This window comes from Euprymna scolopes, chromosome 29 (assembly GCF_053919585.1).
Source record: "Euprymna scolopes isolate OS-2025 chromosome 29, ASM5391958v1, whole genome shotgun sequence".
NCBI classification, from domain to species: Eukaryota; Metazoa; Mollusca; class Cephalopoda; order Sepiida; family Sepiolidae; genus Euprymna; species Euprymna scolopes.
Window position 1 is genome coordinate 44,511,333 of NC_136510.1, and position 15,095 is coordinate 44,526,427.

Genomic DNA, 15,095 nt, shown 5'->3' on the forward strand with positions numbered 1-15,095 from the left:
ATGCTACGGTCTCCAATAGGTGTAACTAAGTGTGGCACACGGTTTTTATGGTCCGGCCAAATAGGATTGAGGCTGGGGAAACGCCTGTGGTAGAGTGTGGTGTTGTCTGGTAGTCTAATAGGAATTTGAATAACCAGCTTTGACCCTTGATTAGAGCAGCTTTGACGGATTTTTTTACAGTGCACATAAAGCGTTCTGTTTCAGCATTAGCCTGGGGCCATAGAGGTGCTATCTTCCTGTGCCTGAATCCGGTGATGGAGGCGTATGCTTTGAAATCATAGCTGTTGAAGGGTGGGCTGTTATCTGTTTTGAGAGATACTGATACCCCAAATTCGGCAAATATCTTATCCAAACAGGGTATGACTGAGTTTGTTGAGATAGAGTCTAGGATGTTGACAACAACGTAGCAGGAGTGTGAGAACAAGAAGATACTTTCCATACAACCCCACATATAAGACCTTGGTAAATGTAGAGGCAACCCTTCATACCAATTGTCACTACCCAGCTCCCCTACTCCCCGGGGAGTTGGTCCCCACTTCCCCTTCACTTCTCACATTAAAAATCGGCCTTGTGCCTAATTTGCTCAGTGGGGGAGCAAATAAATACTCTTTTCTTCGCCTTTTGGCCAAGATCAAAGTGTAGTATCTGTTCTTACTACATGCTGTACTTATGATGTAACTTTGTGATATAAAGTGGGGATCACTTTTGTGTATTAATTTAATGTAAAATGATCGCCCACTTTACAACCAGTCAGTCTCAAAGCCATTCAAGTCATTCTCCAGATCATTCAAGTTGTTTTTGAAGGATTCCAATTATTTTTTAAGCATTCAAGTCATTCTTAAGGTCATTCAATTCATCCTTAAGTTCATTGAATTCATTCTAAGTCATTTACTTTTTATTTATTTAAGTCATTTCAGCCCACTTTTCGATCATTTTAGTTTATCTTTAAGAATTTCATGCCAATCCTACATTCACACATTTATTCATTACATGAGAGCATGTGACTAATGGCTATCGGCCTTGTTTTAAAAACAGTAAGCCACGAAGAGAAATTAATAAAAATTTATGTTTCTGAAGTTTTGAGATGAAGATTGGTTATTCGTATTATTTGAATTTATCGGAATACTGTTCTAAACTAACATAAGAAAAAATTATGAGAATTAATAAAGAAGACAAAAATTTTATAATTAAAAGTTCAATTTTCAATAAGAATGATTCTCTGAGAAGCAATGCATGAAAAATGTTTTTTTTTTAAATGCTTAACAAGATCAGATTAAAACTTGAACTCTTTATTTGCATGTGGAAAATGGCAAGCGTACATGTTTTTTTAAAACAGTAAGCCACGAAGAGAAATTAATAAAAAATTGACGCTTCTGAAGTTATTGGTTATTCGTATCATTTGAATTTATTGGAATACTGTTCTCAACGTTTCAGTTAATGTAAACACCGACCTTCTTCAGGTGTATCTTGTCGAACTTAGAAAATGTTTCTATGAACTCGGAAATTTGGACGTTTCAATTGATGTAACCAAGTATTCTAACCACTGCACCATGGGTCGTTCTAGAAAATAAATTATAAAAGTGATATTCTCTTGAAGGTTGGCGGTTTAATCCTCAGTGTGGGCCACTGAAAAATACAATTGTGAATTACTTCAGACCTCTATATAGTCACGCCTGACGGAACAAAACCTGCTTCCCTGATAAATAAAGTGTTTCATTTGAAATTCTGTCCAAATTCTTCAGTTCGACAAAGACATTCGCAAGTTTGACAAGATACACCTGAAGAAGATTACGTTAACTGAAACGTTGTGAAAATCACACTCAAGATAAAACCAGTAGTCCAATGAATCAAAATAATATGATTAATAAAAATTGTTTGAACAGAGTTTGAATAAATAATTTAGAGTTTACCCTGAATGTAAAGCATGATAAATTTTATTCTATTAATATGCAACTAGCAGGATCTGTGGACATTCCCCAGGGGCCTACTACATATAATATGATACTATAGAGGACACAGCATTTTTCAACATAGGCTTAGTTCTTATGACCTCAGAGAAAGATTAAATAGGGAGATGTGTGCAGAAGAGTAGACTTTGGTTGTATGGCCACGTTGAAAAAAAAGATGAGGATGATTAAGTGAATAGATGTACAACAGTTGAGGCAGCTGATTCAGCTTAAAAGGGAAAGCCAAGGAAGAATTAGGAGAAAGTGATAAAAAAGAACCTGAGGGAAGGAGGGATAATAAAGACTTGACCAGATATAGGTTACTTAGAAAGTTAATCTTAAAGCAATGCAATACATGTCACCATGTTAAAAGGGCAATAAACTGATGATGATGATTGCATTTCCTTTTTAACTTGCAACTTTTATTAAAACCATAAATGCCGTGTTCTAAAGCAACTCTATAATACGCCTGATAGACCAAGGAAGACGACCTGTGTGTGTAAAATGTCATATAACTGCATGCAACCTGATTGATGTCAACCATTTGGATCAGATGACACAATTCAATGAATCTGACCTGGATATCTTGGGCACTGAGACACTTGTAGCATCCTAAATGGCAAAACCTGATGATTATAGTGATGATGTAGAAGCAGTAACAACAAGTTGCTCAAGTATATATCAATATCATATATTAGAGCCTTACAGAGATTTTATTTATTCAATGATGCAAGTTATAGTGATTAGTGCTTAAGGAAAGTATGTGTGTAGGAGGAGTAACTCAGACTTAACGGAAAGTGGGACAACATTTGCCATTACATCAGGCAGAATAAATCATTCAAAAGAATAAACAAATGAAGCAGAAGAGAAATCAGTTTTCAATTGGAATAAATTAAGGAGAAAAATATCCGAGTTTCAAAAGTAATTTGTAAATATTCTTTGTTTTCATTTTTTTTTTCTTTTTCCAGTCGATCTTTTTAAACATTTGAACAAAAAAATAGAAAAAACATACAAAACGTATATTTTAATATTTTAAATATGAAATCTAAATTTCATAAAAGACTAAAAAGAAAAGCAACAACTTTTTATTAAAAGTAGAACAGTTTATTTGAACATTTATGAACAAATACATAAAGATGAAAAATATTTACATTTCAGAATTCATAAAATAACAAGAAAGTATTTACAAATTGATCAGTGGATGCAAAACAGAAATATTTTTTTCTGTAGATTCAACAAAGTTGAAACAGAAAATAAACGAATTGGAATCTACAGAGAATAAACCATTTTACCAATAAAAAATATTTACAATCTACCCATAATTTGGTATAAAAATGTTGTTTGATAGTAAAATAAACATGAAATAAAATATTTAATATTGTTTAGCCAAATGAATGGGAAAAGCAGAATTGAATATTATACAAAAATGAAATATTTCAATCCATTCTTTCCTAAGACATGGCCAGAACAAATTTACATTAAAGAAAGTTTACAGACACAGAAAGGAAGAATTTAAACGTAAAATAAACATTACCCCTAATTCACCCAATAATAAAATAAAATAAAATGAAAGGTATAAAATTAATCAAATGATCTGTTTAGAAAAAAAACTAAAGACGTACAAAAATCATTGTAGATTTTTAAGGAGTGTAAAGAACTCCATGTACACGGAAACGATAAAGACAAGTATATTCTAAACTGCCGTGGTTGCTGGAAATCCGAAGTTCCACATATTGTGTTGGGTTTGCATTATTCACCTGAAATTAAATAATGAAAACTAATTTAGCATTTCACATGGGAACAATATTGAAATAAAAAGAAACTCTTTAGTGAAAATTGGTTAAAAACAAAGAAAAAAACACAGAAACATTACCTGTGTTATAAACTGCTGAATAGGTCTCCCATCATCTTTGTAAGTATAGCTGCCTAAATAGACACCTTCATGATCATCTGGACCGGATAAGCTCTATAAGGAGAGGTGAAAATTTTTAAAAATCATGAAAATCGAAGCATCTGTTGAACAGACTTTAAAAACATCCTATAGGATTTTAATTTAAAACTGTATTTTCTTATATAGCCACATCTCTTTATGTATTAGTTTATTCAATTATTAATTTACTTCCCTCTATCTTAATTTAACATTCATCTCGCTCTGTATTTCTTGTCGGAACATTTATTTTAAAAAGCATCACAGGAACATTCGCACGTAAATGAGATTTGTGACTCCAATGATACATAAAATAGTTTGTATTGTTTTCGTTGATTATTTCTTATTTTAATGACAAAATAATGTTATAAAGTAACTTTCATTTTATTTTTAAGCACTTAACATAAATTAGTTACAAAATGAATATTTAATAATTTATAAAATATTCATTTTGGTGTGAAATTTTACAATTAAGAATAGGAATTAGTTTCAGTCAACTTAAAATCCTAATAAAATAACTTAACGGTTACATTTTAGTTTATTTCAAATGTAAGTTTATCGCTTTTATAGACATTTTTAAAAAATCATGAAAATCGAAGCATCTGTTGAACAGACTTTAAAAACATCCTATAGGATTTTAATTTAAAACTGTATTTTCTTATATAGCCACATCTCTTTATGTATTAGTTTATTCAATTATTAATTTACTTGTCCGGCGTCCCGTGTCACACAAAAGATGATAATCGCCAAAATTAATTAAGGAGAAACAAATTACCTCCCTTTAAAGCCGCTTTTTATCAGTTAAAAATCATTAAAACAAATTCCGTTCCAAAAATTTTTAAACAACAAAAAACAAAATGGAACTCGTTTTCCGGTTTTAAATTGATTATTTTATTTTAAAATTAAAAAAAAAAAATCATGTTGGAAGGAGAATGTAATTTTTTTATCATCGATTTTTTTTAAAATTTAGATTCTAAATTATTAAAAACTTAAAAACAATTAACTACAATATGTTTTGAATTCGTCCTATGTGTTATATTTTAGTTTTTTTAATTTAATTTTGTTTGTAATGTGTTTTTAAAATTTTAAAGTTTTATTTATTTGGTTTAAGCATCATAATCAGTTCTTTAAAAACAAATTCACACATTTCTAAGTTAAACATGAAGTAGAGAAGCGCATAACATTTTCATATTTTATTTTCTTGTCTGTGAGTAGAAAAGCAGATAATTTTAAGCAAACCAAGATATGTATTATTGATTCTCAAAATATTACATTTTTACCTATGTCGATAAATAAAAAATGAAACTCCATGTACATATACGGATATATTAAATATTAGAAAAACAATAAAACAGATGCACTTACATATACTGAGAAATCTTTTGGTGCACTCTTAATATGTCCAAAGGGAGATATGGATTTAGGAATATGTTCCATGCTGAAGGCAGTGATTTTAATTTCATGTGATAAGCGAATCACCAACGTTCCAGTACTGCCTTCGAAGGGCCAACATTCACCGACATGGACATCAGGCTAAATCAAGAAATAAAGAAAACATAAAATAAACACACATACAAGCTATTTTTCTTCTTTTTTTTTTTTACATAGGCATAACCACTTATCAAGGCCCAGAGACCACTCGAGGATAAGGGTTAAGAGTGTACAGTGATTAATTGGACGATTATTGTGAATATTTTGATCAATGTAAACTCTAAACTTTGGGTGAATTTTTTCAAACAGGGAAATCTTTGTTCCCAATTTTCTAAAGATGTACTTAAAGGGTATTACATCTTTATAAAATACAATAAAGAAAAATTAAGTTTTCATAAAAATAGTTTTTTTACCTGAATTACAGTCTTGAGGTCTAACATCGATAATTTGACGTCATAAATAAAATTTGATTAACAGCAAATCTATCCATAAGATCTGATTTCTGGGAAATCTGATTAAATAGACAACTACTTCGATTTTTAATGCGTTAAAGAAAAATTAAGTTTTCATAAAAGAAAGTTATTTTACCTGAATTACAGTTATGGGTGAATTGGTTTTATAATAGAGAGGAAGACCAAAGATACTGATGAGGGTAGGATACTTTGTGAAAGTCTCCGAACAACGATTAGTGATCACACTGCCACCTGAAATAATAAAGAAAAGGATTTTTTCCAAAAATACATTTAAAAAGCTTCTTTAAATATATGCAACCCATAATAAAATGTCAGCTTAAAGTGGATTATTATTTTAAATAAAAATTAACACTTGGAAAGATAAATTTGTGAGCATTGAAGAATGACAGGGCTTTGATTTTAAATTTGTTTGTCAATAATTAGTTTACTGACTATAATTACTGTATTTATGGTATTTTCTTTAGCTATAGTCGAATTATTTTATCACCCAACTTAATGACCGGATCATAATTATCTATGGAGATAGGAAGATGGAAAACAAAAACGTACCTCCAGATTCCAAAGCAAAATCTGCCATTCCAGTTTTATCAGCATTGAACTTCATCAGAGCTTCGTCTAGCAAAGATCGTAGAAACTGGAAAATTAAAAATGAACATTGTGAAAGTTGTACGCATAATGAAGTTACATGTTTTACCGAATCGAGAGGGAGGGGTTAGTATAGTGTATGTTCATTTGTTATATATACTAGTCTAGCAAAACTGTGACAAAAAGGAAGAAATGAAGAAATACAATATTTCTTTAAGAATATGGATCAATATTTATAATTGACTTTCCAAACTAAAAATTCATTTGTTTTGTAAAAGATTAATTTTATTTTATAATTGATGATTTTTATCAATTGAATGTAAATGGGATGAAATTTGTCCATTTTTATTTCTGTATTAATGGAAGAAAGAATTGGGATTTGTTTTACGGCACATCAACTCTTTTAGGGTAATTTTGTGTGACACAATGTATTTATAATCATTTGATAAATTCTAAAAAGTTATTTAATTGAATGTTTGGTTTTACATATAATTGCTGGGAATTATTTGTTCTTGTTCAGGTCATTTAGTATTTGTAAAATATTATTGTATAATAAAAATATATAAATGAAAGAGCATAAACATATGTACTAATTGTCCCTAGCCGGAGTTGCCTGGGAGTCATATTACTTACGTCTTTGGTTTCCTTTTCCTTTAACAACAGAGCTTCCTTTATCAAGGATCGTACAAACTGGAAAATAAAAATTTACCATTACAATATCAATCACACTTGGTATCTTTAATCCTGTAGGTTGAGTTTCCAGTGTTTTAGTGAAAACAAAACAAGATTAAACTAATGAATACTGTCCATTGAATATAAATATATGTGCTCTTGTATAAATAAATGAGCACTCTCGTTATTTCTTCTACTACATAAAATTACACGCACACATATGTTATGCTGCCTTTATATTTTTGTAGATTCTAATATTTGTGTGGTTAATATCATTAATCAAATGATTTACTAAGTCCATGGGGCTGTGAATAAATAAAGAATACAACAAAGTGAAAACTGACACTCTTACAATATTTGAACCTGTGGCTCACCTGTACAAATGCACAAGAACAATTTTCAGTAAGTTTTTCATACACATAAAAATAATTCTAGAAGCATATGTAGATAACAAAGAAGTTATATACATATAAATATATATGTAAGTGTGTGTGTGTGTTTTATCTTGCCGTTGACGTCATGCGTCGCACAAAGACGAGCAAATGCTGAGTTATGTCTGGTTCATAAAATGCACAAGTACCAAGAAGTTATATATATATATATATATATATATATATATATATATATATATTTGTTTATTGTTATATAAACATGCTCACATCCCGCTGCTACAAATAGCCACTTGTTTCAATCAAACAACAGATATCATCAGGCAGGGACTTGACTATTCAAAAGTTCAATGAATAAATTGCTATTTGTAGCAGCGGGATGTGAGCATGTTTATATAATAATAAACAAGTATTATCAGCTCTTTTTATTGAGCACTATCTAACAACCTCGTTGAATTCATTAGTCCATTACTTTTGAATATAAAAAAACCCGAGTATATATATATATATATATATACATATATATATATATATATATATATATATATATATATATATATATATATATATATATAAATATGTGTGTGTGTGTGTGCGTGTGGATAAATTTTATGTATTAAAATTTATTAAATCCTTAAATCCTAAATTATCTTAGAAAGAATTTAAATGAAATAATTGGTTGCAAATCCAATTTTACAAGTTTCAAATTCACATGAATTGACATAAAAAAATGTCACACAAACACAGTATGTGCCCTATATTGCCCCCCCCCCCACATCAGTCCCGATATACAACATTTTAAATCAATTCATAGCAACTGTTTTTTTTGCATTCTTACCATTCTTACCTTTTCAACATATAAAAATAAGAGAAAATTAAACTAAATCGAATACTGATGAAAGTTTACCTTTGCCAGATTAGCAGAAATGTCTATTTTGACATCAGAACGAATGTGAGTGAATCCAGCAAGAGAATCAGAATGAAGAGAATTTTGAAGAGATTTTTTGATTGTCATTTCATATTTGTTCTCACAACTTATTGAACTTTGGCTGCAAAAGAAAAATTATTAAAGTTGAACTTAATCGTTGTAAAAAAAAGTGGAATTTTTATTCTTGGAAAATGATACAAATGATAACATAGTTTATTTTAAAGGAAATATAGTTGGGAAATCAAGAAACAATTTATTTTGGTTCATCCACTCATTTGTGATGTACTTGCATTAAAAAATTTAGTATTTATGTTAGAAGCTTTTCAGTTAAAAAAAATGAAAGATGCTTTTCCAGAATCGCCATCATATGAAAATAAAACAAAAATAAATCTGTATGAATGTACCCGAGATAGAAAGGAAATATTGTTCACAAAAAAAATCATGTAAATTGATCACAAAGTTTTATTTTTCATTAAAAAAATTAAATTCAGTGGCTAAACTACGAGCATCGATCCGAGTTTGAAGGAATAAAGGAGATAAGTCTAAATAATTCAAACTATTCTGGGAAGTAAATTTCAATTCATTTATGCACCAGTAAAATAAACACATCAGTATTAAACATACTTTATATGCAGAGAGAATGTAGAAGGTACATCAGAAAATTCTTAAAAAAAAATGTGAAAAATCAAACTTACCTGTTTAATGATTTTCCTAAATTTGTATTCAAAGACTGAAAAAAAATTAAAATTATAAATCGGTGAATTTGTGTGTTTACTAAGAAAATAGAAAGAAATAAAAACAAAATGGAGAAAAAGGGGAAGAGCAAATGCAGTGTCGGGGGTAGGGGGTGCGAATAGAAACAGAATTGGATGTTCTTACCTCAGATTTTCCTGGGTATTGCGACATATTTGATAGGCCAGCTGCAAAAGAGAGAAACAAAAATAACAAGATGGATAAAAACATATACTTAATCCTCTTCTTCATAAAAATGAAATTATAGCAAAGGTAGCAGTTCACCCAAAACTGGAGGTAATTCACCAATAACTGGAGGTAATTCACCCATAACCAGAGTTAGATAACCTATAACTTGAGGTAATTAACCTATAACTGGAGGTAGTTCACATATAACCTCCTGTGCAACATTTTCATTTGCTACTAAGATCTAAAAGTGCATCTCACAATTGTATATAATGCCAAAAATTAAAGGGTTTTATGATGAAAAATTCCTGCAACAAATGAAAAAGTACAAAGCTAAAAATATGCTAATCATTCAAATAGATAAATATTTCAACAGATTTGCTAAATTTTGATTCTTGTTTTTTAATTTACAATTACGTTATTCCGATTATTCTCACTATGTTCATCTTTGCTCCAAGCATAATTTTTATAATAACTCAATAGATGTCAAAACGTGTCATAAGAAAAAAAAAAAGCAATACTTACAAATGATCCACAATCCAGTGAGCAGCAGCAAAATAAAAATGGGTAGACGACGGGTAAGTCGACCAGAAGTAACACTGTCAACAAGATGAGAGACATGATTAGAAGTGGAAAGCAGACGTTTATATTATTTAACATTGATTTATATATACAGAGTGACTCCCCAAAAAACAAAAACTAAATGGAAGCCATCTAGAACATATGTTGTAGAACGGAGAAAAAAAGGGCAAAGACCCTTGTGTTTTGATGTGATGTTTTGAATATAATACACTAGTTATGACCAAAGTTTCATTTCATTCGGACAAAACAGTAAGAAACGAGGCCTTATTAGAGTTGGGGCCCGTTTTGGGGGGGAGGACACCCTGTATATATATATATATATATATATATATATATATATATATATATATATATATATATATACTATCTAGCATTACACCTAGCATTGCCCGGTTATAAAATATATTTTAATAAAATGATAGTTTTTAGACGCAAAATTGACAGAGTAGTTTGTTACAGATCATTCGACAGACAGACAAAATCACATTTATAATAAGTAGCAGGACCTGTGGAAATTCCACAGCAGACTTTTTCATATATAATATATTGATGTTGGCATTTTGTGGATGTTCAGCATAAATGAAGCCGCCCTGGTATTATTGTAGCTTTTGTGTTAAAACTGCAAAAGTATTTATCTAAGCTAGCAGTGTGTGTGTGTGTGTGTGTGTGTGTGTGTGTGTGTGTGTGTGTGAGACTAACTTGTGTTCTTTCAGCTATAATCGAAACTAAAACCAAAACTTACTAAGAATTCTTCATAAAATTATTTATTACAAGTGATGGAAAGTTATAACATTTAAACAACAATTATTCCGAAGAAAAAAGTTGTAAGCGTGACAAAGGAAATAACACACACGCAATCATATTAATATATAGATGAATCTTAACCAAAAGCCGCGAACGTTTTCGTTTTAACACACTGTACACTTGTTTTTAGCACACAAATACGATAATTTATCATGAAAATGGTAAAATTCAAACTGTGTATTACCTGTTTCGAACGAAAGAAAGTATTTATCCTTAGAGTTTAGAAAGGAAATAAAGAAACGGAAAAATGTTATGTCGATTTTTAAACATTTAATAAAACAAAACCTGTTTAGTGTTTATACTTACATTAAAGTTATGTTTGTGCAGAAACGTTTTGCACCTGCCATAAAGCCTTCTTTGGATATCGGGGTTGTCCTCACATTTCTGCAAGGTCTGTTTTCTGAAGTTGCAAATTTGTAGAAAAACAATTTTATATGTTGTTTTAATAAGTCAAATTAGATATTAAATGATTTTTTGTGATTTTATAAAACAGTATTTTGTAAAATAACTGCATAAGAAAGAAAAATTAAATGTTGTTTAAAGATTTTTTGATACATCTAAGAATATTTCGTATTTTTAATTGCCAATATTTTTCATTCTATGACCCTAAAGTATTTTGTTAGTGTCTAAATAGAAATACAATATAAATTGCTGACTTTTTCAAACACTTACCAATTATGTTAAATCTATCTGCATTGTCCATGAGATAATCACCAATTAATTCCAAGTTAGCTGCAGCATACGCCATCCTCTGAGCCATAAAGCTTTCTTTGGAGCAGGGGATGCTCCTTACATTTCTAAAAGTTCTGTTTTCTGAAGAGATTCAAAAATATAAACATTTCAGTTCAAAATAAATTTATTCTTTGTTTATAGAGTCTGAAATCTACAGGACTGGAAGAAATGTCAATCTAATACAATCTAATATCGCTTTTGTTAGAAATAAATTTTTGAATAATGCTGTGTAATACTGCCAAAACATAGAAAACAAGCTGATTTTTTTTTAGAAATTATTAATCTTATAATCAAACTAATTAAAGAATTAAAGTTTTCGAATGAGTAATATCACTTTTGGTTAAGCATTTAAAATTGTGTCCAGAGCAGAATGCGGGAAAAAAAATTGTATAGACATTAAAATTGTTTCATGTTGTTTTTATTAAATATTAATAAAAAGGAAATCATTTTGAGTTAAAATCTATTTAGCATTACGCATGTAACTTGAGAAAAACATGCTTGAAATGTGTCACCATTATGGCGAATCGAATTAAATTCACTAGCAATTTTGTTTTGATTTTGCTTTAACGCTTATCCTCTAATAAACTACCATTTTTTATGTTAAGTTTTATTTTTATTTAATCAACACAAATTACTGAAGATTTTTATTATTATTTCAATTATCATTCCTAGTAGCAGTAGTAGTAGTAGTTATAGTAGTAATATTTGTAGTAGTGTTTATGTTTATTTAAGAAACACTTATTAAAAAAATCTATTGTTTTCATATAATGTTTTGTATTTGTTACTTGTTAACAGGAATCAACTCTTTGCAGCAAAGATTTACCTGAATAAACAATCCTTTGTCTTCGAGGTCTTAACCAATAGGAATGAGGCATTGTTTGGTCTTGATCCCTAAAAACTGAAAAATAAGGAGAAAGAAACTACATTATTAAAAGAAAAGCAAAATCTATATATATATATAAAGTTGATTTTTTTATCGATCTAACATTGATATTAAAAGCCTACTTTTTCTATTTAAAAAATTATTAAAACAAACTTCTTAATATACTCAGTCATCTATTTTTTAAGGTATGCAAACTTTATTTTCGACCTGAACACAAGAGAAACACATCAGCGTTTCTAGAAAAACAAGTAACAATCTTACAATCAGACAACAGAAACCATTTCTTCAGAATGCTGTTATCATAGAATTCTGCTAAATAAAAAATAGGATCAAGGGCCACAAAAAATACAGTGTGCATCACTTAATGTTACTAAATGGTAGTGATGGGACATTCCAATATTTTTTTCTGATACCATCACCGATTCTGATACAATTACCGATTCCGATTCTGTATGAATCTCTAAATATTTAACTATAGAGTTGCTATTTATCCTGATTACCATAAAAACACATGTTAAATATGCAGATATCTTCTCGGACATAAAATTACACTTGTGGGAATGATCTATAAATTTTAGTTTAAACAAAATAAAAACAAAATTAAAAGAATCGTTTTTGGAGTTGGAAAATAGGTACAAAATGTTTCAAACGAGATATCAATTCCGATACCCCAAAAAGTTCCAATTTTCTGATTCCTGGTTTCGATTCATCGTTCCAACACTACTAAATGGTTATGTTGGGTTTTCCCTCTGCTAGCGTTTGTGCTAAATGCTATTGTGTAACTATTACTTATTATTGTAAATATGGATGCATCTCGTGAGTCAAAAATTTTTGGAAGAGGGGAGGGGAATATCTTTCTGACACATAATGAATAGGTTCATGGGCTACAAACTCCAAGAAAATTCAACTGGACAATTCTGCCTTTTTGGTGTCGGAGGTAAAAACATGCAATCATGCAGGTTAACAAATTGCTGCAATCAATGAGGCGGACTTCATGCATATAAGACAACTTTAGTGAGCTCTATGCACAAACAAACTATGTATAAAAATATCAACTCTCGATAGGATCTTGTGGTCAACATGTTTGTGTTTTTTTACTATTTTTTACTCTTTTTTACATTTTGGATTTTTATAATTTGAAAATATAAAATGTTTTTATTTTAATAAACAATCAATAGTAAAATCTAAAAATAAAAACAAATAATATCTGTAAGTTGCGTAAATACAAGAAATATGCATAATAATTTTAGTGAATTATTTATTTCAATAAAGTTTTGAACTTTATTTTAATTCATTACATTTTTTATTATTAAATATTTAAAAGAAATTATTAAGCGATTTTTGTTACAAATTATGATTATTCATATTTACTATTTTATCAGATAATTGAATGCTTGTGCAAGATAATAAAATATGAAAATGCATTTTAAATAAAATCACTATTATGTAATTATGTGTCATGTTGAAATTAGAAAAAATTCACCTCCAAAAATGTTTGTTATTCCAGATCCACCATTTTCTAATTTGATCACTAACATATCTAAAAAAAATCGTATCTCCAAATAATTATTCTCATTTGAATTAAAAGACACAGAGTTAATCCATTCAAAGGTCACAAGCTAAAATTATACTTAAATTACACTAAAAAATCACTAAACAAAGATAAATGGAACAGTAATGACACGGAAATTGATATATAATAATAAATATTAATAAAAACAATAACAAGATAGAGTAGTACTCACCACCTTGGTGAGTGCCAGTGTTAGAGATGTACGCAAGGAGATAGGGAGAAAAGCGAGGCTACCACGCACAAAAACACACACACACACACACACACACACACACACACACACACACACACACACACACACACACACACACACACACACAATATGGCAACTAAAAAGGGCCAAGATTATACACAAATAAAAACTAAGATAGATGCAATCCTCTACGCTAGGTATGCCCAAACATGGAGTACTGTTACTACATCATGGCAGGAGCTTCTCAGCGTGCCCTATCCAGCCTGATAGAGTTCAAAACTGTCTTTGAAACCTAGTAGGTGATGCCATTTTCTTTTCCTTGCAGCCTCTTTCACACAGAAGAGATGTTGCAAGCATGTCTCTGCCCTACTATTATTTTCATGCCAAGTGCTCGTCTGAACTTCAATCAATGGTCCCCTACAACCTTTATATACAATATTCCTTATATAGTGTTATAGCAGCAAAAACCCTCAAGAAGTATTTTCTTCTGCGAATTGATGCTAAACGATTCAGCTACAACTGACCAATCTCTCTTCTTTCTGTCCCCTAGACGCAATAGCTTATCAACTCAAGAGGAAAAGTAGATAGAAATAGAGTGAGAGAGAAGTTCATAAGAACTCTCCCATTTTGTTTTTATGGCTGAGCAACGCCAGATAATCATGTTTGTGTCAAATAAATACACTTTAAATGCAGAAAAAAACATCCTCACCTGTAGATCCTTATTTATTGTCTCTGTATGATCACAGGATGTGACACAAGGTCGTCAAGAAGAAATTCAGCTTCAGGAAAAGGGTTACTTATCGATCTATATCTATCAATATGTCACTAAAACTTTGTTTGACGTTGCTGACTTGTTATCGTGCAAAATGAAGAATGAGTGGTAATTGTTAAAAGCTTTTCCTTTTTATAAAGAATGGTAGTTGCCAAAATTCTTTTATGACGTCACAGAAAGATACATTTTCTATTGAAATAGAGGGTAAGAAAAAATCTTTTATGACGTCACAAAAGGATAATGTTCTCCATTGAGATATGTCAAAAAATCTTTTATGACGTCACAAA

The 15,095-nt window shown here is 30.0% G+C and overlaps 1 protein-coding gene and 1 pseudogene across 1 annotated transcript; one reads left to right on the forward strand and one right to left on the reverse strand.

Moving 5' to 3' along the window:
* Window positions 1–605: 605 nt before the first annotated feature.
* LOC145252974 (U2 spliceosomal RNA) lies at window positions 606–744 on the forward strand (annotated as a pseudogene).
* Window positions 745–3,028: 2,284 nt separating this feature from the next.
* On the reverse strand, window positions 3,029–14,895 carry LOC145252397 (uncharacterized). The gene is made up of 14 exons (XM_080111788.1): window positions 14,746–14,895; window positions 12,211–12,285; window positions 11,328–11,468; window positions 10,962–11,055; window positions 9,795–9,868; window positions 9,231–9,271; window positions 9,047–9,081; window positions 8,331–8,472; window positions 6,996–7,052; window positions 6,327–6,411; window positions 5,893–6,008; window positions 5,239–5,406; window positions 3,820–3,912; window positions 3,029–3,703 (listed from the first exon to the last, which is right to left on the reverse strand). Exons 2-14 carry the CDS (start codon window positions 12,260–12,262, stop codon window positions 3,587–3,589), a joined length of 1,215 nt encoding a protein of 404 aa, XP_079967914.1. The 5' UTR covers window positions 12,263–12,285; window positions 14,746–14,895; the 3' UTR covers window positions 3,029–3,586.
* Window positions 14,896–15,095: the final 200 nt, after the last annotated feature.

Excerpts from the sequence above, each read along its gene's own strand:
- LOC145252397 (XM_080111788.1), bottom strand. The coding sequence starts at position 12,262 with ATGCCTCATTCCTATTGGTTAAGACCTCGAAGACAAAGGATTGTTTAT. Across the intron at positions 11,469-12,210 it reads ACAAAGGATTGTTTATTCAG|AAAACAGAACTTTTAGAAAT; the intron begins GTAAATCTTTGC and ends GAATCTCTTCAG. Across the intron at positions 3,913-5,238 it reads CAAAAGATTTCTCAGTATAT|AGCTTATCCGGTCCAGATGA; the intron begins GTAAGTGCATCT and ends CTCTCCTTATAG.